Source organism: Helicoverpa armigera, chromosome 7 (genome assembly GCF_030705265.1).
Source record: "Helicoverpa armigera isolate CAAS_96S chromosome 7, ASM3070526v1, whole genome shotgun sequence".
Lineage (NCBI taxonomy): Eukaryota > Metazoa > Arthropoda > Insecta > Lepidoptera > Noctuidae > Helicoverpa > Helicoverpa armigera.
In genome coordinates, this window is record NC_087126.1 from 1,934,425 (window position 1) to 1,961,364 (window position 26,940).

Genomic DNA, 26,940 nt, shown 5'->3' on the forward strand with positions numbered 1-26,940 from the left:
GGATTTGGAACGCGCGCCGACACTTGCGGAAGTGTGCGGAAGTAATAGATTTAGAAAAACTGTAAATAATTATTTTTAATTTTTAGTAGGTTCTGAAAGAAATTCTATTCAATATATAAAAATTGTTATTACCAACTTCCATTGCTATAGTAACTTTAAACTGATATAACAAATATTGTAAGATTTTTTCCTACACTCGTACTTTTCTCTTTCCCTCTCATTCCCTCTCTAGACGTCGTTGCGTGCAAAGGTAAGGAAAAATAAATAAAATTGTTATTTAATAATATCAAAACATGTAAATCCCTTTTCCTAAATGAGCACTAACACAATAATTATACTTTCATGCAAGTTTATGCATTCTTATAGTTTTACTGAAACTTAAATTTTCATTTATTTTGATTTCCCCTAATCTTTTGTGAATTGTTTAATACTTAAGGATTTTAATGTTTTAAAACGTTAAGACCAGTATTCCTAAATAATTTACTTAATTTTTATCAGTTTGTGGAAAAGGTAAGAAGGTATACTTACTTTACCTAGTAGGTACCTTTCCTAGTTTTGTATTCTGGTGAGAGAAGGTTGACTTTACCTTCACTTACCTAAATTTTGATTTGCTATATTCCATTTCTAGATCTAAAATGGGTAATATAGGTACAATTTTATATTAGTCTTCTGTTTGGGACATGGTATATATGGGGTAGGTAGATACCTACACAATAGTGGGTTAAAATCAAGACTCACTCAGCAGACAAAATTAAAACAAAACAACAGTTGTTTTAGAGAATATTAGGAAAACTCTTTATTGAATAATTGGATAGTGGGGAAAAAAGTTATTGAATAAATGTGCCAACAATTTCATTTTGAGCTAGAATCTAGAGCTACCGAATAATTCACTTATAATTATATTACCCAATCAGCTAGGTATTATACAGTACCTATGTAAACTTTGAAAAGGCATAGAAAACTTGTTATTATGTAAGGTACTAATACTAACTATATCAAATATATTTTATTTCCTAAAAGAGGTATCGCTTGAAGATCACTAAAAACAATTCTACCAAGTAGCTACTTGCAAAGAAAATAACATGAAGGTTCTTTTTTTCTTTAATTAACAATATTGGTTTTTCTAAGGATTGAAAAACATTGGAAATTTTTAATATAAAATGATTTCAAGAAAATATGGAGCCCGTTTAAACTTTCAGCTTTCTTATTTGTCAATTGTAGGTCTTTTCTCTAATACAAAACATAGTAGTTAGGATTTTAGACTTATCATAGTTTGTAAGTACTTTTATAATACCCAACCTGCCATTCACATAAGGTAGTGAAACATACTGGTACAATCACTATTATTTTTCTCTCTATGATACGAACAAACAAGTTACAAACTACAAAATGTGTTGCAACTACTATGTAGGTTTTTGTTTTGTGCTTTAGTAACTGATTAATTGTGAGTTAGCAAAGTGTAAGACTTGAATAATATTAATATAGCTAAGTAAGAGTCCCTATGGGGGGTGTCAATAATTGGGCTATCTGAGTTTCCACCTTGGCTGCAAAGGTGTATAACAAACATGAAAATACATTTCCTTTAACAAATGTGACCATGTAATCTTAAATAATGATTAGTACAAAAATAGATTTTTGTTTTTAAGTTATTGACACTAGTGACATTATTTTTTTATAACTTCTGTGTCAGGCACCTGTCAGCAGTACTGATAGCACTGAAAGGAATTGAGTAAATATCAAGTGGTTTTAATTATATGGTCTGATTTCATTGTAAATTTCTCTCAATTATAGGAGTTTGTTGCTGTGCAATGTGGGGGAGAATGCTTCTCTTGATTTGCAACTATGAGCAAATACAACTTTCAAAATCAATGTTCAAACTATCAGAGGTAAGAAATTATTTTGGTTTTACTTAACACTTTATATTAATTAACAGCTTTAATGTTAATATTGTTCTTTTATAGTTCCTTTTCAGTGTAAGTTTTTTTGGAGGTACCAATGTGTTAGTGAGAAACAAAATATAACAAATGTTATCATTTCTTCAAATTATTTGGCATAACAAAATCATCAATCATCAAAATATTAATCATGCTAACTGAATAACATTTTTTTTTTATAAGAGTTGGTCCGGTAATCTGTTTTAATTTTATTGTAGCAAAATTATAGTGTAAATATGTAGGTAATATGTATGTCTGAGAGTGTGAATAGCTGTTACATCAAATTATAAAACTATTTTAAATTAAATAAACACTTGTTGAATCATCATCCTCCGAGCCTTTTCCCAAACTATGTTGAATCAATAAATTAAAATGATGTTCGGGATGCTTGGGACACTGAAAATAGTAATGAGGTTCGAAATGAAAGTGGGCATCACAAATATTATTTGATCATTTCATACTATGCTAGTTGGTCCTATTTCAAAAGTTCAGTATACTGCTACAGGTATATAAATAGGATTAGTAGGTAATTCCGTAAGTTCTAATATTAGGTATTGAATATTACAGAAACAGTAGCCATTTACTTTGAAAATTGTCTAATAATATTATTCTGGTGCTGCTAGGAATTAGGCTTCTTTCAATAAGCAGATCTTAATTATTGAAGAAATATAATTAGGAAGGGACACACAAGTCCTGTACTCTGTAGGCTTTGTAGGTAAATCGGGAGAGGGGCATAAGAGCTCTCATGACAATTTCGCGAAAATCTGAGACTGAAATGTAGATTTAAAAGCCTGCCAATAGTAGAACGAGAGTAGATAGGTAGATACGTAATGAAAAGACAGCAAATATCCATCTCCGTACTATTGCGTCTGCCCTAAAATACAAATGACCGATAAAATAAATAATAATGTATACGGTGCATAAGTATACGGTGTTATTGATCATTCTGAAAACATGTAGGTAATTTAAAAACGAATGTAAGTACAGCTACATAATTTGGCATATTTTTAGTTTGCGAACATGCTACAATGTACTGTAGAACCGTGTACAACTTCTAGCTGTTAATTAAAAATTAGTATAGTTTGATTACGAAATGCGTCTGCGCAGAATGAAACGTCTGAATGGAACAATGGAATTTTATTTCTGCTCTAATTTTAAAAAAGATATATTCTATAATACTAAAGAAGAGTATCACCATGCGACGGAGTAATTTTTAAATTTGAAATGCTAAATAATTGTGAAATATTGCGCAAGAAATACATTTTCATTAAATAGAATGCACGACCAATCCCCAGCGCACATGTCGTTGTGGTAGTATCAAATGCTCACAATATTAACAAAAACGGAACGTGCGCTTATGTTTAAGTTATAGCGTTGTCAAAACGGAACGCAAATAATGATTTTCCTCAGCGACCGGAAGTCTAGTCTTTTACTTAATTAGTATTGTATAATGAATACAGCAAATTATTAGTATTTTTGGCAACAATAAAACATATTTAATTTATTTACATTCATGCGTCTTATTAAATTTTGATAAACAAATGAAATATTGTGATGTTTTAAGTCAGAGACTTTGAATTGATGCTAGCGTGGCGCCAAAGTCTGTAGTCGTTTGGATACTTACAAGAAAATAAGATTGTAATATATGAGATCATTTAGATTTTGTTTCAGAAAATTTGATTTTTGAGATAAAAAGTGATTTAAAAAGATAATAATTAGGTAAATCTTTTTCAAGACTCATTTGACTTTACCGCGCAAGTACATTGTTCAAGGCCTTGCTTGCTATCTCTTTTGCACATATCGCTCTATGCGAAGCGAACGCTAGTCGTGTGCGGCAAAACGTTTCGTCACTGGATATGAGTACCTTACCTACCCAGTTCGCTAGTGTTTTTTGGCCTGGTTCCGCCATTATTACTAAAAAAAATCTTCATTGTCATTATTTAGATAATAAGCATTCGGTGAAACACGAGTGTTACACAGACAAACTCTATAGACTGCAGAACTAGTGTGTGCAGAAAGTGTTTTGGAAGTGTATCATTTCCTGTTTCATATCGTAGAGAAACAAGCAACTGCGACCGCTAGCGTACTCTTTTCGTTATCACGTGGGTTAAATTTCGAATTATGGTGCTTTGTGTGTAGAATTGTTCACGTTCCATTAGATATAGTTATCGGCAATGTCAATGTGTTGTTTGAATAGAAAAAAACCGGTTCATAACCCTTCATAAACGTTGTTTTCAGAAGCGCGCCGAGTCGCTGTCTGCCCGCCGTTCTTTTTGGCTCGCAATGGAACCGGCGGGGGACTGATTGGCGTGGACAATGGTGGCAAAGAGTTGTGTTTTAGTGATATTGAGTGTAGTGCCAGTGCTGTGAACTCGTTATTAGTGTTACATAAGGGCGAAATGAACTGTTCGAGAAGCCCGCCCTGACGCGGCGAGCGCCAGCGTCCGCGGCGGGCGAGGTGCAGGTCATGGCACCAGCATTGTCCATAGCACCCCGAGAGCCGCACATCCACGACACCAACGGTCTTGGCGAAACAGAGAGGCCTCAGGCCCTCCGCAGACGGGCGCTTACGTCCGTCGATAACCTTGTGACACACATGGACGAAGATGATATGGGGCTACAGAATCAGCCCAGCCTTGCCAAGGACTCCCAGGAGATGGAACAGATCTTAGTAGATCTGGGAAGCACTGAACTTGAGCAACAAGGAGATTTGCTTCAAGCTATAAAAACAATGGATACGGGGGCCGACGCGCTCTCTGGTGGCGAGGTCATGTCGACCGACGACCCCGAGGCGATATTTCCTCTCTCTGGATTCGAATCTCTGCCAGAACCTGCGGACTCTGAGGGTGATGCTATGGAAGAGAAGATTAAAACAGTACAGGTGAAACTAGAAAGACGATGTTCATTTTTACAAAGAAGGTTACGAATATTACAGGCCCGAGCAATAGGTAAGAAAGTATCTGAGGAAGCCACTCAGTCATTTGAGAAGTGTACACGGGGTGCCCGAAGAGATAGCGGTGGCGGTAGACATATGGGCCTGAAAACTTTCCTTAAGACTGTAGAGACTACTTCAGCATTACAGGCCAGTGCACAATCCAGGGCAGTTGTAGGTCCTAAATATTATAATCCTGGGACATCTAAAGGTGATGCATCCAAATCAGCAAGTATTGGCATTCCGTCCGGTACCCTGACAGGGCTGGAGGATACGGCGGGGGCGCTGCGCTCACACCTGTCAGTGGTGAAGCATGAGCTGGACTCTGATGCCACACTGTCGTCTTCTGGAGCCGAGAGTAATGATGAGGCAGTCACATACAACAATCCACTTCAACAACAAATGCCCATGTGAGTACTATATGGAATTTCTTACTTATTTGTGCCATTATAATAGTCAGTGGTTTATTGTAGGTAGATCAAAGGTACTCATAAAATAAACCTTAGCATAATGTTCAAGTTGAGTTAGAAGGTCAAGTGCTGACCTGCTTACCAATCACCATTTGCATTCATAACAATAAGGCAGAGTGATTAGTATCTCAGTGTAAAATGCTAGTATATTTGATCCCTAGCTAGTATTCCTTTGAAATATTATTCCTATGCATTTTATGTTGAGTTGAATAACAATTGGATATGCAGACTAGCAGGATGTGGGCTTATTGTTTGAGTGACACTCTAATTTCTCTTGAGAAGCTACAACACTGTTTCTGTGTTCAGTATTGAATTTAAAATATGAAAACAAGGAAAACTTGTGAAAAAACAATTGAATCCCATTATATTGCATGTCACATTATGATTACATACAAAAATGTTGGCTCATTAATTTTCCATGGTTTTTATTTTATTTCCATGGTATTATAGACTCCCTATAATAGTTATGTAATGTTTCATTGGTAAAATAATTACTGAAATGAATAAATAATACTTATGAGTGTTCAAGTCTAGTTTGTGAGATAATGTTCTTACTTTCACATGTTTCTTAGATATTGCATCATTGCTCTTAACTCAATGTAAACAAATATTGCTTCAGTATTTTGGGTATAAACCACTTTTTAATACACTGAATAATTGAAAACTTCATAATTAAAAAATAATCTGATACTTTAATAATGAAATCAAGTCTAATTAGATGATTTTACTTAGAAGAAACCTTATTGTAGTACTGTAGCCATTCATGCTGTTAAGTTCTTACAAGCAAATATTATATCTTTTATTGATTCAATATAAAGATAATGCTAGTACAAAAGTAAGGCATTAATTTAAAACTGTATATTGGAAATTTTTACTTAAGGTTAATTTATCAAAGAAAATTATTTATGTGATTCATTGATAATACATATACATGAAATGATAACTTATGTTAGCTTTACAGTAGATACAGAATAGATAAATTATCATTAACAGATGGTCAATTAAAAAATGACTGCACATAATTTTAATGATATAATTTATGCAGTTATATTATTACATCAGGCTTTCTGTGAACTACAATAATTGTTGGATAAATAGAAACAAACTGCCCAATTATACTTTTACAGGGTAACATATTTAATTAGACATAATGCAGCATGATTGTATTTTTGTATATTACTTTGGCAATATATGGCATTTAAATGTCAGGAACTGAAACTAAACACAGCTACAGAAATTGTTGCACTGATAAGATGACAAATTATCCTTTAGCCTATAACACTATGCTATGGATAGAACCCAGTCGTTATATTCATATCTTCTAAGTAGATCTTTCTTTTTTACAAAATCTGTCTTATTTATTGAGTTTCTTGTTACATTGCACACAAATCTTTCCTTTTTATTATAACTGTGTAGATTAGAAAAGGTTCTACATTGATAGTAATGGTTTACAAAGACATTCCTAACTTTCTGTTATCACTTTATCAGTATAAAAGTGAATCTGCTTTTGTTATCAGATGTAGTATGCACTATTTCTCTATTAACTCCATGGCATGATAATGGTAGCTTGTTTTGCTTTATAATCTGATCCATTTTCAATTTAAAAACCCTATTTCACTTGGAATCGTGTTCTGTCGTGTATATTATAGAGTTCAATGACCTTTGATTGTTTCAACTGTGTGACTTTTTTATGTAAGAACTAAATTGTTAGTCATGATAAAAGTATCAAGGTATTGTCTATTACTGTAGAATTTCTCAGTGGAGATTTTGAAAGAGGAAGGAAACTTTCTAGTTCATCACTTTAATAGGATGTATTAATTAATATATTTATATTAGAAAGTCATGTAAAGTTAGTTTTTAAGCTCAAAGAGATGTGTTAATTACGTTTTCATTATTTTTCCTGAAATAAGTGGATAAAGAAGGTTTTGATACTATTTTATTGATATAATTATTTATTATTTCAGTGAGAAGCGCGCCCTATGGTCTTGGCAGCGAAAGCGCGCGTCGATAGCTTCTCGTTGGTGCTGGCTGCAGGCTCAGGTGCAGGAGTTGGAGTACAGGATCCGCCAGCACAATGAGCTGCATGCACAGGTCAGATGAAGCCCTAATTATTATGAGGTTCCATTTGGATGCCAAAGAATGTTTGAAATAGGGTTCATAAATGACGGCGTAAAGCACGAACAAACAAAAAAAAACACTTCTTTTGGGAAGTCATCGAAAAAACGTCTGTGTAATGTTATGATAACCATGCTGTAATTTTATGATATCAGTCTATCTGATATCAATCAGTACAAATTCTTCTCGATTCACCTTGCTTTATAATATGAGGCTAGATGGATCCAATGGAAATTAAATATGATTCCTAGAAAAATCGAATCAAAAATCAAAAGTAGGCTTCTGCTTTGAATAAATAAGACTAAGCAAACACTAATTGAAAACAAATAAACATTAATTACCAACAAAAAATTGTTTGCATTTGAAGCACTTCATTATGTTTATTTGGGCCCAAATATTAAAGCTCTAATCAGGAGACGTGAGGTCAATGACCGAGACTTATACTCTACCGCGAGATAAGCTCCCAAATACAAGACTAATTAAATTGATATGACTAATTATGGCCTGCCTAGACCTTAACCCCTCTATCAATAAAGTGAAGCATGAAAAGTAAAAAAGCAGATGTGTGAAGTAACATGCAGATGTGTGAAGTAACATCAATAACATGCATATGTGAGTGTGTCACACATGTTTCTAAGAACCATTTTATGTGAAGGGAGAGATTAAGTGCGTGTCTGGAAATTGTGTTTACTTTTGCTATCTAATCTTATTACCAAAAAACGAATAGTTCCCTGAAAAGTACTGATGGTAATTTAAGTTGTGTATAAAAGATGGCTGTTTGTATTGCAGCTGGCAAAAAATGTTATTTGAAGGACTTCCGCATAATCGAGTGAATTTTTTGCAACAAAAAAAACTAATTAAAACAAAATATTAATGTATTTTACTAAAACGAAAAAAATGGCTAAATTTGCCGAAAATTAATCATTTACATGTGCACTTTTTCATGAATTTTCTTACAAGGTGGCAGGTCAAAGTTTAGCTGAACTTCTAATAAAGCAATAAACAAACACTGGGTCATTTGACGTAAGACCATGAGTAACACGTTCAAACAAGTTATGCGTTTGCGCCTATCGTAAACCCAAGGTCGTGGACCTACAATGAACTACTGAAGCAAGTTTAACTAGAACAGAATACGTGTGGCGATTTTTTTTTTGTTTCAACCCACCCGTATTTTATTCGAAGGTCACTTGATGAATTGTAGATAAAGAGGGGTCTTTTTTATTGCCATACAATTAATTTTGCCCTCATTTATTTTATCAAGTATTGAAATCCATAGCGTAAATTACCTAGCGATGGCTTCATGGTTTTTTCTTCACATTGGTTACTGTACGTTTAATGAATTCTTCATAAATTTATATCAATTGATAACTTTAATGCATGCTGTGATTTTCTATAATTAAGGAAACACAAGAAAACTTAATATTTGTTTTTAAAACTTGCCTGTAATGTGTATTTCTTGTTGGAAATCCAAATAAATAAATAAACTCTGGGTAAACATGGTAATATTGTTTATTTGAATAACTGAACCATTAATATTACTTTCGTAGGTCCGGGAGAACAAAGGTGCGGTGGAGTTTGAAGGCGAGCCGGTGGCCTACGAGGGCTCGTTACCGGGCTCCTCCGAGCCGCCCGACGACCATCCCTCCCGGGAGACCTGTGCTCGCGTGCGGCCGCTGCGACGTGAGACCTTCAAGAAGAGGAAGTTGCTGCAGATGCATAACTTGCATATCGCCACTCAGAAGGCTGCCAAACCATCTGATATTAAGTTAGTCAAACTACCATATTTATAAAAACTGTTGCTAAATACCAATGGCACATTAGAGACAGGAATTTGAAATTACCTTTGTGGAAGTAATGTCAAAAGTCCTGCTCAAGTAAACAAATCAACCAATAGTTATTATCTCAATATACTACTAACGGCCGTAAATCAATGATTAGTTAAACGATGCGTATTCAGTAGCCTGTTTAAGTTCTTGTGGAGATGTTTTGCTTGTCTTGAAAGTCACTTCACAATAGTCAAAATGTATGACAACATTTCACAAAGGGTTATCAGCTTGCTCAGGTAACTGAGTTTAGGAGGTCAGATAGGTTCAACTGGAAGCTGATCCTAATGTAATTGGGAAAAGGCTATTCAGATGATTAGTTAACTTCAGAGAGTCTAAATTACTGTCTTGTTACTCATTTGGCATCTGTTTAGACTGGAAGCTGACCCCAACATGGTTAGGAAAAGTCTCGGGAGATCATGATATTCATACGTGATGTGTTACTCCAGTTGCAGCTGCGAGCAGGGCATGGAGAGCTGCGCGGTGTGCACGGGGCGCGTGGAGCCCACGCAGCCCGCGCCGCCGCTCTGCACCGTGCCGCCGCGACTCCGCATCGCCGCCGTCGACCCCGGCTTCCATCCCGTGCTTAGTGATATTAAAGGTACATACATTTTAACCATTTTTTAGTATGTTGTAAATAGCCAACTGATTTCTAGTTAAGTAGTTGTTGCTCGCGATGTCACCCGTGTGTAGGGATATTTTTTTCATAATTGGATAACTGTTTGTTACATGCAGGATAGTTTAGCTTCTTAATAATCAGATTTTTTTATAGGTTCAGTAGTTTTGTTGTCTTTATCAAACAAACAATTCAATTATTAACTTGGTATACAACGTTGTGCTACTAACTTTAATTTTGTGATAATAAGTATCATATATAAAAAATAATATTTTTGCATTAAAAATATTTGTGTAACTAACTAGATTCTTTACTTAAATAGTTAAGTTTCCCCCAAGTCACATAAATTGTCCGTGAATTTTTGCAACAGGAAAGGGATTAACAGAGAGCTACATATTTGTTTTATTGAAGCTTTGATAAGGGGTGCTAGGTGGCCCGGTTTGTGGAGGTGAGATAAGATTGTACTAAGAAAAACACTGGTTCTCAGTTGCATCTGGTTAGACTGAAAGCCAAATTCACTAGGTGACATTCGGTTATTGTTTCTGTGTAGACGTGCCAGCATCCGTGCACATGTCAGCGCTGGCCCCGCGCGCGTGGTTCCGCTCGCGCGTGGGCAAGTCGTGGCGCGGCGCGCACGGCGGGGCGCCGCGCACCACGCACGCGGCCTCCAGCGCGCACACGCCCAAACCGCTCAAGCGACATCCCACACGTAAGTACTGACACATTTACACTTCAAATAGACCTGTGAAAGCTCTTTCCAAAAGTCAAACTAGTTGCATGGTTCCAAAGAACTACTCTCATGGAGAAGAATCGGCAAGAAACACCATAAACACTCTTTAAGAAAAACAAATATTTGTAATCGTTGTCTAGCTTTTTATTTACTTATCTACAAAAGTTAACAAAATCATCAACCTTTTTACCATACCACTGCTGAGCACAAGCTTCTCCCACACAGTAAAGCAATTGATACATATCAATCAATTTTCAAATATTCAAACTCAAATAAACATCTGGCATGATTGTATTTCATTCACTACATTATTACTATTTATCTTGTATCGTAGCTCAAGTTTGAGTGCTTATAATCTTGCAGTTTCCGCTACTTACCGGTATTACTATCAGTAGTACCACAGTTCTCATATCTCACTAAATACAAAGCAAACACATTTTTAACCTTCTTAATCAATCTGAATAAATTACTATTTGCAGGATACAATTATTGTTCTACTACATAATCCATCCAAATCTAATGCAATTCTATCGCAAAAAGTCAAATGTATCTTATAATAAATCAACTAACAATATAATCCAATTTATTTCAGGGTCGAAAAGAGGTCGGCCGCCGCTAACGAAAAAGATACGGGAGAGAGAAAGAGATGACGAAACCTCAACATCTGGCCATGAAAGGTGATTAACTTTATATTGAAGGTTTCACTTTCATCGCGAAAGTGAAAACTAGTTCATTTGTCTAACGAATAACGGGATTTTTGCTGTTACCTCTTATTACAGCATTTGAGAAACTCTTCAACCTTGACCGCACAAAAACATTTATGGTACTTAGGTTTTTTGTCATGTTCTCATAATGACCTAGTTTAACTTGAAATCGAAAGTATCACACTATTTTTGAATCATGCTGCAGAATTTCACTGCATAAGAACTGACTTTATAATGGGTAGCTTCTTCTGCTGGTGCTTTATGAAGAACTAGTGACCCGCCCCGGCTTCGCACGGGTGCAATGCTGATACTAAATACACATGATGTTCATACATAAAAACCTTCCTCTTCAATCACTCTATCTATTAAGAAAAACCGCATGAAAATTCCTTGCGTAGTTTTAAACATTTAAGCACAACTTCATATGGAATCTTTTTAAAACTGCTTGAACTTTCCGTAACACATATTTTTTTTTTTTGTCTGATCTAAAAAGGATAACTATGCACTATATTTTGATTCCCTTTGCCCCCCAGGTCCCGCGGTCGGTCGAGCACGGAGTCTCGCGGCTGGCGGCGGCAGTCGTACGACATCGACAACATCGTCATCCCGCAGAGCGTCGCCGCTAACACGCGTCCGCAGATACTCACATACAAGGAGATCATCACGCCCAAGTATGTACACACCATTTATATTAGATACTTCGTATTCTTCCCAAGGAAAATACGTCCCTTCTGCTGGGAAGTTAGTTACAATAACACATAGGATATGTGAGGCGGACGTTTTGTAAAAAACAGCTTGTAAATTAATAAAGTTATCTAAAATAAGTCATGAATGTGATTAAATATGATAATAACATTGCAGGTGGCGAGTGCTGGAAATACCGGACGCGCCGCTAAACAACGGTATTTCCAAGTCCAACCGCATGTCTATTGAGAGTGAGGTAAGACATAGTTCAAATACATTATGCATTACATACATAATATGGCTCATGGCCAGAATTCTTACATACATTTTTTATTGTATACTGTTTCCACCATTGAATTGTGTGATTCAAATAAGCAGTTATGCATTATACAGGTTTTATGTAATTTTGGTTGTAATTTGTTATTCCAGGAGGAGGACGTGTCAGACGCGGCAGTGTCCCTGCGCCACACGCGGGCGGAGGGCCGCGAGCGAGCGCGGTACATGCGCAAGCGACGAGCCCGCCGGGACACGCAGGAACAGAACTCGCATCACGAGCAGCCGCCGCTACCCGCGCCCACACCGCCGCCGTCTGTACGAGTGCCCGACCCCACGCTACACGAGGTACATACTGTGTACTACACACACACAACACAACTCGCATCACGAGCAGCCGCCGCTACCCGTGCCTGCAGGATCCTACTAGAATAAATCCTCAATGCTTTGAAAGTAAAGTTATTACATCTTAATTTTCACACATCCATCTAACACTTACTTTATTCACCTCTGCAGACTGTACGGCCGTACACGCCGCGTCAGTTCCCGCTGGGCGACGCGGCGTACCAGCACATGGTGGCGGCCATGCCGGACGGCTTCCACAGCCCCGCGTCGCCGCCGCCCGCCGACTCCGACACGTCGAGCCTGTCGCCCGCCGACGTCACGCCCTTCGACGGCGACGACCCCGACGACGCCGAGTGGGACCCGCGCCCGCACCGCAGCGACCGACGCAAGTCCTCCTTTAGATGAATTCCACACTACATGGACTTATCACTGGATTTCGTAACTGTCCTCTTTATTTATGGGGATAACTACTCTCAGAGATGGTTCATTTGTATGCTTCACCAACAAATTTTACGCTATTGAATGTGGAAATGTAATAAACCTAACTTGGCGACCGACGCAAGTCGTCCTTCAGATGAATTATAACAATTCGCCACTGGATTTCGGGGACGACTGCCCTCAAAAGAGGCTCGTTTATTTGCTTCACCAAGAATTTTTTCGCTATTGAAATATGTTGAAATATTGGAAATACTAATTGGAACTATAATAAACCTAACTTGTTGTAATATGAACAAGAACCGCAATACGAAATACAATGGACTAAAAAAGCATCCAAATAGGTTCCTTTGTTTAAGAGCTCTTTTGCCACAGACAAACATTAATTTAACACCCCCCTTGACTATAGGGTATTAAAAAACTAAAAATGTTACTAATAAGCTGCGCAGGACGTATTTATATTGCTCAGCCAGCTGCACAGAACATAATAGAACACAAGTGCACTCTTTCAATCTGACACGACGATGACTTCAAGACGCGACTTATGTACGAAATGTAGCGAGTGACGCCGATCAAAGCTTCCCAGCAGGTATTGTAAGCTTTAAAAGGCTCATTGCCTACATAATGATAATATAGTTTGTAATATCTTTTTCACTTTGTCAACTGAGTCGTCTATACAATCTAAGTGTTACGATACTGACACGCGCGCCAGAATTCATGTTGTGATTTAAATAATTGATGTTTGCATGCATTTTACAGTAAAATTCCCAATCAATAATAATTTATTTCACTTACTATAGAATAGTATACAAGTTCAATCTGGATGTTACAGGTCATTGTAATTTTATAATGAGGTTTAATTGATATTGACTGGATGTAATGGAATCTAGTTTATATTTGCATTATGCATAACTTTTAAGTGATTAAAATTAGTTTATGTATAAGGTCTAATGGTATTGACAATTGGTGTTTATGTAAAAAATACTTCCTAATTCAAAATGTTAGACAATTTGTGTCAACACAGCATTGCGCGTATGAGAACTGTAATCTATTAGTTACAATATTCTTGTAAAAATGTATAGAAATATGGAGGAGTAAGTTCTTTTACGATACGACTTACTATATGTGCTATTATTAAGAGCACCCATCGTACAATAAAATATTGCAAAATGCATTTGCTTGCATCATGATTGGTATTATGATACTAAAAAAAATGAACTTAATGTTAATTTTGAGTTGTTCACTACAAACGGTATTTTTAGTAACAGAGAGTATAGCAACATCTGTGGTACAGTTTCTATTGCAAGTGAGCACACTTTACATTCCCTTCAGTTCAAACGATTTGTTAAAGTCGATGTTAAATGTAATTTAACGATTTTTAAATACTGCTTTTTAAACTAATAGAGTTAATATGAACGATAAGTATGTGTTCACGCAAATATTTGGCTACATTTAAGTTGTAACTAGCCATTCTATTAAAATTTATGCCCAATAGCCGCCAAGCGCTTGTAAATATTGACTTTTAATAATAGGGCACTGAATAGGAACTAATAGACTGGCTATAAATTAATAATTTGAATCTCTTTAAGAGTGCGAATTTGATGTTTTAAAATAATACGATCCTTGTTTTTGCTTTATAAATAATTTATAATTTTAGTATTTACCATTGGTAATAATTGAAATTCATACTTTTTTTGTTCTAATCACAGAGTTAATGATAATTGCTTTACATTTTAGAGGAGGATTGGATGGTTTATATAGTTTGGTCTATGAGACAGGAAATTATTGACTGAGTATTAAATGTTAATATAAGATTTAAAGAATAAAATCACTTGGTTTTTCTGTCACCAATACTTATAACGAAGCTCTTGTATATTTTTATGTGGAATATAATACTATTCCTAGATATCCGTGTTTGTTGTCGCATAGACTGCTTGGCTGACTATACACACATTGTGAAGGAAAATGTAAAATTTTAATGAAGTTCGTTCAGTTTTCTTGAGGAGCCAAAGTCTTCTGGTTATTTGTAATTAATTCAGGTAGGTTTAAGTTTTTTTTAAGATGACTCTGTTCCAAAGAGTGAATTGAGAAATATAGAAATAATAAACAGTCGATTTTGTTTCATTTATTTTCCGCATATTTTCGGGCATAATTAATATTTATGGTCCTAGTTTTATTAAATTGTTATAAACAAATAGAGACAGGACGGATGTGCGAGACGTTAAACAGGAGTCATGGTCGCTAAACACGGGTAGTCACAAGCCAGTTAGTCTGACACGTCTAACCAAGGGGTATCTGGGTTGAGGGGGTCAGATAGGGCAGTCGAGTCGCTCCTTGTAAAGCACTGGCAATCAGCTACATCCGGCTAGACTGGAAGCCGACCCCAACATAGTCAGGCAAAAAGGCTCGGAGGAAGAAGAAGGTCGCTAGACCTTCGTCGTAAAACTCGAAAACTAAAATATAGATGATCTGGCAGTTACTTGCTCTTGATCTACGTCGTAGCCTTCTGTCGATACTTACCTCCCTTTACCCTTACAGCCCTTCCTTACAGTTTGAGAGTCGATGTGTGCTGTGACCCTATTTTTAACCTCGTACTGATTTTGAGTCGTTTTCAAAAATGACGACTGTATGGTTAATGAAATAAAGTTTTAATCAAATGAATAAACCACCTCTGGATACTTACAGATTTTAACTTAGAATCAACCCTCTTTAATTAAATATCTAGAGCTTTAGATCATCCGTCGCCTTCTTTTGCCGGATAATATAAATAATACAAGATAACTATATTGTATACTTTATTTCGCACTACAATAGCAGCATACAAACAGTAAACAATGACTAGTATGCCTAGAAAGTTATATTATGTGTAAAATTCATCTAATTTCGAATAACTCCAACATCAGTTAATCATAAACAGTGGCAGTTCGATGAGACAATGTATAATACTATAGTAAATGTATATGATTATAAAATTGCTTAGTCTGTAAACATGAAAAAGCTGAAATTCAAAGTATACACAAGTTTATTCTGCATCTTAGCTGCTATACAATACAAAGAGCATTATGTTGTCAATCAATCGACATTATGTTCTAGAGATTCTTTATCCATAAAGTTACATAATCGCATGTAAAATTTTAAACCTAATAATTTTACATAAAGATTACAATTAAGTACGATGTAGAATAATACTGGGTGTCCCATAAGTCCTTTGAAATCTAAATTTCGAATAAAATTTAAATGGCGCGCGGAAATAGCATGCGGGGTGCGGGGATAGCATCAACGGTCTTTGGGAATTCATTCACCATGGAAAGTTTTACCGGAGCGGACCGTGGTTTTTGTGTGCGGGAGTTTTATCACAACAATGATTCGGCCACCATTGCGCGGCGTATCTTTTAATTCCTGTATTAACTGAATTTTTTATGGATGGTAATTTCTTATCTTTCTTTAAAATGAACTGTAACGTCGATCTGGGTGTATTTAATGCATTGGAACGCTTACGAATGGATTGAGTGGGATTTTCACGAACTGACTCTTGCACTACGTCGATGTTGTCTTCCGTCCGTGATGTCCTTAGGCGGCCCGATCGTTGTTTATTCAACAAATTAAAATTGTAGATCCAGTCACCTCGAACTGTTGAACCCAATTTTTAACCGTTTGAACACTGGGACAGTCATTAAACGTGCGCAAATTGCAATACTCTCTAAATTTACGCCGCGCAATGGTGGCCGAATCATTGTTGTGATAAAACTCAAGCACACAAAAACCACGGTCTGCTCCGATAAAACTTTCCATGGTGAATGAATTCCGAAAGACCGTTGATGCTATCCCCGCACCCCGCATGCCATTCCCGAGCGCCATTTAAATTTTATTCGAAAGGAGATTGCCCGTTTTGTAAGGGAAGTTGGGTCCCAGTGAAAAATGTTTGTGCCCTGAAGATTTTTATTTTAACTAATAGGAAAAACATTGCATTTTCATAATCAGAAACCTTTTTTCATTTATTCACCCTGGTTCAAGAGATATCATTATTTTTCTGTTTTAAGAATATAGGTTATAATTAGAAATTGACATGGACTATAGATCACTATGAGCATAGAAATATGTACTGTAAATAGCAGTACCATGGAATTATGTCTCTATTTATGCATAAAGTAATGGAATTGTTATTATGTGTTTCCCGCGGTTACACCCGCGTCCCCGGGAACACCTTTCCATACCCGGATAAATTATAGCCTACCTAATCAAATCTTTCCTCTTTATAATATTAGTATAGACTCATAATTACCGTTATTGATAGTTATTATTATTTTAGTAATAGCAAGGGAAATAAAAAACAAAACATGAATAAACTATTTATTCTTCATAAAATATTTCGTCCAAAGATTGAGCTGGAGCACTCACATTGTTGAAGCGGCCCCAGCTTAAATACCACAATACTGTCATAGTATGAGCACAACACCCTACCGTACGGTTACCCACTAGACAGTTACAATAGTAAGCAATGATACTTTCTAAAGAATTTGCCCGATCTTCATCTCTACTTATCAACAAATAAGAGTAATATGTTTTATGGCTCACATGGCGGGACTTAATTCTAGTCCTAATTAAATAATTATTTTGACCCAATATTAAGGGCAAATCCTCTTCCAAGACATCATTGCTTACTTCAACATTATAAGTACCATTACTTCTTATGTGCTCCCCATAATAGGATCTAGCCTGTTTTAATTGGTAAGATCCCAATGCAAATCTTCTTAAATCATCTAAAGTTAATCTTGGAAAATGATCTAAATGGGGAGCATTGCTGTCTATGTTTTGGAAAACCGTACGTCTCCTATTGATGTTATCCCTTCGAATAAATTCCCCCAAATAATTACTACTGTTTAATCTCGCCTGAGCAATTTGCACATACTCTGCAGCGTCAGGTCTATCTTCAATTGTTGGGTGGAATTTATTCAAAAGGGCACAAACAATTTTAAAATCATCCATAAGGTGTGTTGATGCTCTGTTAAAATATTCTTGTCGAAACAGTTTGTAGTCTCTTTTGATGCGACCATTTACAATTTCAACTACCCATCTACACATAGTCACACACCTAGACTTGTTTGCTTGGTCAGTGGTCAATTGAAATTCACCTTCCAATAATGACTCAGGCATGTATGTTTTATAATTATAGCTTTGGAGTTCAGGGATCACGTCTCTAAATCCCTATCCAATATAAAGACATCCCCTGTCTAAAAATGAGCGCATTGGACCACTTTCATTACGAAATAGATCACTCATGATTGTCGAGTCATTTTTGTTGCTTCATATGGTCCAATGCACTCTAAAATATATCCATCACAACATGTGATTAAAAGGGTTTAACCAAATTATTATATTTGTGTAGACTATATGTCTGTTTCTGATATTTGTAGTTACTACTACTCTGTACATAAACATATGTACCATCACATATGACAATAGCAGGTTTAGAATCTGGAGCCATGCTACTGTCTCCGAATAGACCTTCAGGAATAGTCCTGTTACGTGAGGCCACATTTTGTATATTAGTGTGATTAACTCCCAAATGCATTGGTACAAAATGTTCTTTTAAACATTCCCTAACAATGTTCATTTTTTTCTAATGTAGATCGTGGCAATTGAAAAGAGTTGCCAGTCTTTGGTTGCTGTCCCCTGTCCTAAGTTTAACAAGAAATGTGCTTAATGCAAGGCTAGGATTTCTAACCTTATTATGTAAAGTAGGAAGGCTATTTAATATTTCATTAAACTGCATCTCTGTAAGTCCCAGCCAATAATGGCGTAAATGTGCATCCATTGCTGCAATATTATTAAAATCTAAACTTCTTTGAGAAGCTCTTTCCAGTATGGAAAATATATCATCAACTTGAAAGCTAGTAAAGTCATTTAGGTTGGTAGTCAGTTCATCCCACTGATTGCTATATAAATGGTGATGACAGATTCTAGCATTTAAAGGTATATATATATTGTACTGCAATAACAACAGTTCCTTTATAGTCATAGGTACTAAAAGACGTTCATCATTATCACAGCCTACAAACATACAGTGACGAGAAGCTGCAGCAACTCGTTTATACTTTTGTGAGTTAATCTTAGATTGAACTCGTAATGCTTGTTGTGGTTGAGATGTTGGAGCTGGCATTGGAGGTGGTTCAGGTATCTCGGGTCTTCTAATGAAGATAGAGCTGCATCCATGACCCTTGCAGGTCTGTTTGAATCTTGAACCTCCAAACGTCTCGTCTCCCGAGTTGCTGCTAACCAGCAAGGAATGCACACTTTTTGTAAATGTGGAACCTAAAATGAAATAGTTGGTATTAGTGAATATCAGAATAGGTACCAAACCCTATATTGTTATTGTGCAAGCATATGAATAAAAATAGCATCAATTAGAAATAAACTATGCAGCATTTTTCTGAAACATTATTTAGAAAATGTTAAACACAATTGCAGGGTATGAGATCTCAGGTTCAGTTCCAGGATTGGGTTTCTGGGTATTTCCATTAAGATTTCATGAGTAGTAACCAGAAGAGCCTGGAATACTGGGTTTGTGCCTGGTTGATTGCATGGTCTCACCGTTATTACTTAGAACATAACTGACAAAATGTATTGTGTACTGTTAGGTACACCTCTGCCTAATCGTCGTCACGCTTGTGATTGGGGATTATAGGCGTGATGATACAGAATGTTATTAAATAATACTCACCAGATGTGCTAAAGTCCATCTTAAAATCATGCTACGTTGTGGACAGTCTAACTCAACTCTGTGGGTTCTCCGACTTGCAACAGAGATACCACATCCATAACAAACATTTAAGTGACCATATGCAGGTGATATATCCTCGTGGGATCCAGTTATATTTGACAATATCCTTTCTTGCAACAGCAAATAACATTCAATACATAGGATATCATCTGACGTTACCTGGAAAAGATTATATTCTATACTATTCTATATTTATAACTGCTTAAACTTGTAAATACATAAACTCTCATAAAGAACTAAGTTTACAGTGCTAAGTTTACTCTAATCAAATGTTATTTTGAGTTTGCATAATGCATTTAACCACTATATTTATATTGTCCACAATAATTATTATTGTTTATGCACACGATAACTTACAGGTGTAGGCGTTGTCCAAGTTCGTAGAAGAACTGTCATTTGCTCGTTCAACTCCTCAACTGTATACCGGCGTAAATTAGACGCTAGTAAAGGGAACAGTTAATACAGCGTCGGTAAGACAGGCGGTGTGCCCGACTTCTGGCTGGGGTAGACATAGTTCTGACAAAAACAGTTCGGGAGTTCAATATCACACAAGGATTTCACTAAGAGTCAAATTGTTCTCCAAGAATAGCACTTTATCTCACAAAGAACAGCACAAACAAGAGTCAAGCACTTAGAGTCAATATCTCACAAAGAGGAGTCAATTATCTCACAAAACATAAAGTAAGTACGCGAGGAACTTATTAGCTCAACTCGGTGGTAGCAGAAAGGCACGTATCGTAAATAATAACTAAGTAAATACGGAATTCAAAACTCAACGTATTATACAAAGCAATCACGAACACACAACGAACGAACGTCAAAGTGATGTGACATGCGCAAGTAAATGTTGCCAGAGCAATTATATTTAATCATTAATAAATCGATTTAAGTTTTTAAATTACGTAAGGCTTTTATTTTAATTTAAAATCGCTCTTATCTTATCTATCTTATCTTATCTGTTCAACAATATAGACTTATCATGAATATAGTTAGAATAATAATTAAAAATAATTGTATTTTTTTATTTTTAATAACTGTTTTGTTTTGATATCGATTACTCTATTGATTAAAATACGTAATTTTCAATAGTTATTTGATATCTGGCAACTTTTTTTTGTTTACCAATCAAACGGATGTCGACGTAATGTTTAACTATTAATTAATTTTAACTTTATTCCCAGGGTGAAAGAAATTGTATAAAAAATAATTTGGAAACAAAAAAATAAACAATATTTTTAGGTTATTATTCCATTCAGGCACACGATACCACAAAAGGGACCTGCCCCGTGGCAATCTCCTTTAGATTTCAAAGGACTTATGGGACACCCAGTATAATGACTTATTCGCTAAATAACCGAACGGACAACAAAGACACAACCTAACAGTAATACTTTACATAATAAACATGGCACTATTTACGCAGCCTTGCTCACACTGGCGCACCAACAATCCGGAATGTGCTTTATTATACATACATTATAATGCTAATGTGTATTTACTCAGTGCGCAAATCTGAACAAGCCATCTAATAAAACTATGGTACAAAACAATTGTACCAACAACTGTTCAATATTCATTACCCAATAACTTATGTTATAATCACAAAATCGCTAAAATAATACTGAATTATAATAATAAATCATGTATGGTCAGAGCTACACAGCCTTCTATAATTATAAATGCAATATGGAATGTTAGTTACATCATTATCGTTAATCGTTAGCATAAAATACTTTCAAAATCTCATGGTTTGCTTACACTATATTTCGTACATATTTAAGTATATCGCCGATAACAATATGTACAAATAAAAAATGGGTGGGCTTAAACTACTGACTTAAAGTAACTTAGCGAAAACAATGAGCGAGGTGTCCCGTCTAATTAATCGTGTGCATCAGTATGAATCATCTTATTAAGGTGTCTGAGCATTCGCTTAAACTCCTTTGAGAGTGTAATATGATTTGTTCATCTAAAAGACAGCCTTATTACTTTTAGATAGCATCCCTATGAAATGGTTAATTAATTTAGTTAATATTTCTGGAGAGGTCCTGAATGCGTCGTGCGTTACACTCCCTGCAGTATAGGTGGTCATCAAGTGGGTAGCAGCCGCGACCCTCTTGCCGGGAACACAGCGAGGTGCCACAGTCCTCGCAAGCGTAGCAGGCCACGTGGAAGCTCTTGTCGAGCGCTACAATGCGAACTGTCTCCTCCGCGCCGCTCTCAGGGACGATTGGCTCGCGGCACCGGGCGCAGCGAGGCGCGTATCTAGAACATAGAACATGGGAAATAAATATATACAGTATGGTATATGATGTGCATTAATATTTATTTACTGACTGAAAATGCTTAGGCCTTTACTCAAATGAACAGTCAAGGATAGTACAAGATATTTTTAAATGGATAAATAAAATTATATTTAAAAAATGGATGGAGTAAACCCACTTGAATATCAGTAACGCTTTCCATGATGGTGAGTAGTTACCTTTTGTGGAAGTCCTCAATACAATGTATACGGTTGACAGCATCCACTGTGAATGGTATCCCATCAAGGCTCTTTTGGCATACGACACAAGTAAAGCACCTGGGATGGTATGGCTTGCCCGTAGCCCTCAGAATACGATCCAGAATAGGATCACCACAGACACAGCACTTCTCTAGGGTATCCAAGTAGTCCCGTTCACACAGTGCACGACTCTGCACTGCATAGAAGGGGCGGCCCTAGAAAGATACAAAGAGCAATTAGGAATGCTATTTGATGCCTTGCACAGCGTCTCGTTCTTAATTATTTTTTATCATGAAGGCATTGGTAGCCAAATACAAGTAAAAGTTTCTCAAGCGTAATATGCATCATGTATGAGATGAAATGGCTAATTTCAGAGCTTAAAAGTTATTTTAGAGAAAAAAACCTGCAGTTTAGGGAATTTGCCAACTTTAAGAGTTGTCAATAACATCAAAAGGCTCAAAAAAAACAGTCTATGATAATAAAAATGTAGAAGTTACATAAAAAAATATCTTTGCCTGCTTATAAGGCTAGATAGATATCTAATTTGGCTTCATACCAATTATTACAATGGAATGTACATTGGTGAGTCATATCTCTTCCGATGGAGTGTGACTAATGCTTTTAATTTTATCCAGTTACTTTAAATGAAATAAGAATATAAAAAATACAAATCTGAGGTACAAGTATCCAATAAAATGTGTTCCCTGATTTAGATTAATAAATATAGTGAAAACTTACTTGTAAATTAATTCCACACTGTTGACAGCAGAAACATTTGATGTGATAGATTCTCTCCATGGCGGTGCAGCCTGTGGTCTCCCCCATGATCTTCTCCCCACACTTGTAGCAGTTGCCGCAGTACAGTGCCTCATCCGGCTCGGGGGTAGGCTCCACTGTGGTGCCCACATACCCACCGTACAGGGATGTTCCCGACAGCTGACTGCAAGGTCTGGGATTAATAGGCTCATACAGAGACTCATAAGTAGAAGAGGTCTGAGAGCCACCATAGGTAGAGAAGTCCTGCGCATTGACAGACGCAGACGACGGAGGATATGCCGAGCCCGGCCGTCGCAACTCGCTGTAATTTGACTGCACACCTAAATCGCTTATCCTAGATACTTCCGACCTGGTGTCGCGATCACCATAAATACTATCACCTCCGTAAGCATTTCGTTGCATCATAATGTTGGAGTAGACATGGTTGGTGCCTCCCGGGGGCAGTACGTTGCTATAAAGAAGCACATCACCGCTTCGCACTCGGGCGGTGTTCCTCACGATGCAACTCTTTACAGGAACTAAGTTCGAGTATGTAGAACTAGTGCGGCTACCATATTCGAGTCTCGAGGAGTAGGACGGCTCGCAAGCAGACTTTACCATGCAACTTTGTGGTATTTGAGGCAGGGGCGGCTTATTCTTTTTAGGTGGGATTGATGGTTTTTTCATTGCAGCATTTATATCATCCTGAAGTTTTGCCTCTAATTCGTTTGCATATATTCGAAGATCCGCTAATTGTTTGTCCAGTGTATTCATCTTCAAGTATTTAACTTGCTATTATGATTATTTAATTCATAAAATGGGATAAAATCGTTACGCCCTGATTTATTGTTTGATGCGAAACTGAAACTGACAGCTGCTTTTTTATTATCTGTGTACACAGAATGCAGATTGAGCGTTTCGTTATATGCAACGTATTGCCATAGTATAGTATTGTTAACTCATATAAATCCTTATCAATATTCACATAAATAAATGTAAACGAAGTAACAATTATTTTTTATTACACTTTCTTTAAAATTAATTAATTGACCGTCGGAAAGGTAGCGACTAGTTAAAGTTTCACTTTTGTCAAGAATGGCGAACTACATAACGTTTGCTGTTGTACTAGTCCTACAGGTTGGCACGCAAATATAATTCAAATATTTAGTTCGGATCTATACATTTATTATATTTAATTTTATTTACAGCTAGCTGTAGCGTATTCTGAGGACGATGAAGGCAAGTTGATAACTGATTCTGAAGAAACATTTTAAGAAGAACTTGAGAGTATATTTATATCCATATTATTTTTACAGATAAGTTAACAGCCATAGATACGCAAGAGGAGGAAGTAAGAATATATATTTCTCCAAAATAAATAACAATACATACCTAATATTATTGTTTTCATTACATTATATATTTTATTACAGTGGCACATGGACTTCATGCCTGTAAGTAAACTTAAGGCAACAAGTAACGAGTCAGCGATCAGCGATTCTACTTAACTAAAAAATATAAGTCGTTTAAAAACTGTTTTTATTTAATTCAACAACATTATCTAATAGGTATGATGTTTTTAGACGGGCTACTTACCGGACAGCGTGTACAGAGAGCTAGCGTGGTATGGTATCCTACAAATTCAACCTCTTCACCACAGCTCCAAGTTTAAAGTTGCTGCGCAACTTATTTGGCAGCACACCCTAGGAAGACCACACGTTATTATGGAAAATCCACCACAGGTATGATACATTTTGTACTACCTTATTATCTAAATGTAAAATATAATAAAAATCATGATCACTTAAATACAATTTAAAATGTAAATATAATGTTAGTTGGGCGCTACCCAAGCCCGCCTTTCTTGACGCAGCCTACCTTCTAATCTTACCTACTGATGTGTTTTTTTTTTCAGTCTTCTCAATCCCCAGGAAAGGTAAGTCGGCAGATCTTGGCAGAAGAGGCTGCGAAATGGTCTCGTGAACAACGCGCGGCACAAGAGGTGCTCATGGAAAACATTAAGAGTGGCGGTAACGGTCTCACCGTCAGGACGGTAGTCAGTAATCGCAAGAAATCTATTTACATTATCCAGAATGGTAAGAACATGGCGTTTCATGAGTCAATCATCATTTCACACATTCTTCGAACATTTCGTAAAGTCAATCAACTGCATGGTAGGTTCAATTTTATAATAATGCTGCAGTAAAAATTACGCATTAGACAAATACGATTGTTCCGTAGTTACACATACATGACATAAAACAGTGTTAATTCTAATGAGTTGTCGGTGAATAAATGGTATTTTGAAAGTTACATCTTTTTGTCGCAGGAAACTACTTCAAATGTCCACCAGGTTCAGAGCCAGACCTTGACGCTTACCGAGTGCAGACTAATTTACACGAACGTAAATGTACCTTCGGACAAGAATCTATTCCAGTTGCCTTGGACCCTTGCATCGAAGCCGAGGTAGCTCCCATAGAGTATTCATTCGGTGAAGACTGGATGTTCTGCCTCGGTAATGGTGAGAGAGAAAACAATTATTTCCAGAACGGAACTTTAGATTGCGGAAACAAAACTAAAGTAAGTACTTCTTAATTTGCATGGTAATCTACTTATCTCAGAATAATTTCATTTCAATCATTTTGCTTATTCCCGGAGGGTGGGACGCCCGCTACCTAAAAGTCTAATCGACCCAGAAGTTATATTTGGTGTTTTTTTTTCAGATTAGCGTGACACAATTTCTAGAAGAATGCGCTATAGACAATAATATAGTAATCACATTCGATTATTTCGGTGACGAGCCACGGAAGGATATGATGCACAACGCTACTCTTTGCACCACGTGGGATCCGTGTCGATTATCCTATTTGTATAGGCTTGAGGTAATAATAACGATCTTTACTGTCGAACCAAACAGATTTCACAAATTTGTTGAGCAGGTACATACATACATAACCAGCTAAATCAGTTAATGGTAAGGTAATGTTAACGAACTCCTCAAGCCACCGGCTTCAAACTAACTTGTATTTGGATATTTTTTCATGTAAAACTAGCTAAACAATGCTAATGATAGTTTTAGTTGAATCTTTGAGAGATAAAATTATTTAAATTTCAGGAGCCACCAACTGAGCTGATGCCTGCATTCCCGACGACAACCGAAAATCCATGCGAATCTACTCCTTGTCCAGAATGTTTGGAAGATGCTGGTTCAGATGGCAGTGTAGAGTTTAGACGTAAGTACATACACTAGTTTTAAGTTCTTACTCATTTATTCCGGTCCAAATGTCCGCCATGAACGCAAAGTTCACTAATGTAGAGTAACTTTCAATCATTAATCGGCTCCGAACATTCTTGCCAAATCCCCTTTGATAAAAATTTTCGATAGGCATAGTAGATAGAATACCTACCCACGTATATTAATATTGTTGCAGCTGAAGAAGTTGACACTGCTATTGAGGACGCTGAAAAGGTATAGCACCACGTGTAACAAAATATGAAAACTATATTAATAATAGTTTATTAATATATGCTATAATTGCTTGATAATTGTATTATTTCATTTTAAAGTACTTTGTCCTCACGATCACAAATAATTTATTTCCATATATTTTTTAATAATATCATGTCCTAGCTAGCCGATTGTCGACCACGGCGGCTGTTCTCATGAAGGGATTGGTATATTACAGTGTACAAGCACTTGCGCAAACACATATATAACTCCCTAGTCCTTCACTGATAATGAGAGATGATCTTTAGAATCAATGTGTTCGATGAACCTTTATGTAAATTAGCACTTCGAGGAGATTATAAACAAATAGCAAATTTTGGCGTAAGTTCAA

The 26,940-nt window shown here is 36.4% G+C and overlaps 3 protein-coding genes across 7 annotated transcripts; 2 read left to right on the forward strand and 1 right to left on the reverse strand.

Moving 5' to 3' along the window:
- Window positions 1-58: 58 nt before the first annotated feature.
- Window positions 59-15,173, forward strand: Nsl1 (non-specific lethal 1). Of its 5 annotated transcripts, none has more exons than XM_049847577.2 (12): window positions 59-250; window positions 1,792-1,886; window positions 4,173-5,276; window positions 7,301-7,427; window positions 8,999-9,216; window positions 9,724-9,875; window positions 10,441-10,599; window positions 11,213-11,297; window positions 11,858-11,995; window positions 12,186-12,264; window positions 12,438-12,629; window positions 12,798-15,173. In XM_049847577.2, exons 3-12 carry the CDS (start codon window positions 4,402-4,404, stop codon window positions 13,029-13,031), a joined length of 2,259 nt encoding a protein of 752 aa, XP_049703534.2. In that variant the 5' UTR covers window positions 59-250; window positions 1,792-1,886; window positions 4,173-4,401; the 3' UTR covers window positions 13,032-15,173. The 5 variants fall into 5 exon arrangements, with proteins under 5 accessions (XP_049703534.2, XP_049703538.2, XP_049703533.2 ...); XM_049847581.2 differs by having other exon boundaries at window positions 4,176-5,276; XM_049847576.2 differs by lacking the exons at window positions 59-250; window positions 1,792-1,886 and adding an exon at window positions 3,726-4,036.
- A 5,241-nt stretch (window positions 15,174-20,414) lies between these two features.
- Window positions 20,415-23,989, reverse strand: LOC110376098 (lipoma-preferred partner homolog). The gene is made up of 3 exons (XM_021334451.3): window positions 23,084-23,989; window positions 22,325-22,560; window positions 20,415-22,107 (listed from the first exon to the last, which is right to left on the reverse strand). Exons 1-3 carry the CDS (start codon window positions 23,873-23,875, stop codon window positions 21,867-21,869), a joined length of 1,269 nt encoding a protein of 422 aa, XP_021190126.1. The 5' UTR covers window positions 23,876-23,989; the 3' UTR covers window positions 20,415-21,866.
- A 150-nt stretch (window positions 23,990-24,139) lies between these two features.
- Window positions 24,140-26,636, forward strand: LOC110376085 (uncharacterized). Its single transcript, XM_049847625.2, has 10 exons — window positions 24,140-24,238; window positions 24,310-24,340; window positions 24,418-24,452; window positions 24,535-24,555; window positions 24,685-24,843; window positions 25,017-25,197; window positions 25,431-25,681; window positions 25,825-25,983; window positions 26,217-26,334; window positions 26,533-26,636. Exons 1-10 carry the CDS (start codon window positions 24,197-24,199, stop codon window positions 26,574-26,576), a joined length of 1,041 nt encoding a protein of 346 aa, XP_049703582.1. The 5' UTR covers window positions 24,140-24,196; the 3' UTR covers window positions 26,577-26,636.
- The last annotated feature ends 304 nt before the right edge of the window (window positions 26,637-26,940 follow it).

What these genes read in the sequence shown, in the direction of transcription:
- Nsl1 (XM_049847577.2), top strand. Translation starts at nt 4,402, where the DNA reads ATGGCACCAGCATTGTCCATAGCACCCCGAGAGCCGCACATCCACGAC. An exon ending in CGTGCTTAGTGATATTAAAG is followed by an intron (nt 9,876 to 10,440) that starts GTACATACATTT and finishes GTTTCTGTGTAG; the next exon opens with ACGTGCCAGCATCCGTGCAC. An exon ending in CCGACCCCACGCTACACGAG is followed by an intron (nt 12,630 to 12,797) that starts GTACATACTGTG and finishes TCACCTCTGCAG; the next exon opens with ACTGTACGGCCGTACACGCC.
- LOC110376098 (XM_021334451.3), bottom strand. Translation starts at nt 23,875, where the DNA reads ATGAATACACTGGACAAACAATTAGCGGATCTTCGAATATATGCAAAC. An exon ending in AGTGTGGAATTAATTTACAA is followed by an intron (nt 22,561 to 23,083) that starts GTAAGTTTTCAC and finishes GTATCTTTCTAG; the next exon opens with GGCCGCCCCTTCTATGCAGT. An exon ending in ATTGAGGACTTCCACAAAAG is followed by an intron (nt 22,108 to 22,324) that starts GTAACTACTCAC and finishes TCTATGTTCTAG; the next exon opens with ATACGCGCCTCGCTGCGCCC.
- LOC110376085 (XM_049847625.2), top strand. Translation starts at nt 24,197, where the DNA reads ATGGCGAACTACATAACGTTTGCTGTTGTACTAGTCCTACAG. An exon ending in GGCACATGGACTTCATGCCT is followed by an intron (nt 24,556 to 24,684) that starts GTAAGTAAACTT and finishes TGATGTTTTTAG; the next exon opens with ACGGGCTACTTACCGGACAG. An exon ending in TATTTACATTATCCAGAATG is followed by an intron (nt 25,198 to 25,430) that starts GTAAGAACATGG and finishes TTTTTGTCGCAG; the next exon opens with GAAACTACTTCAAATGTCCA.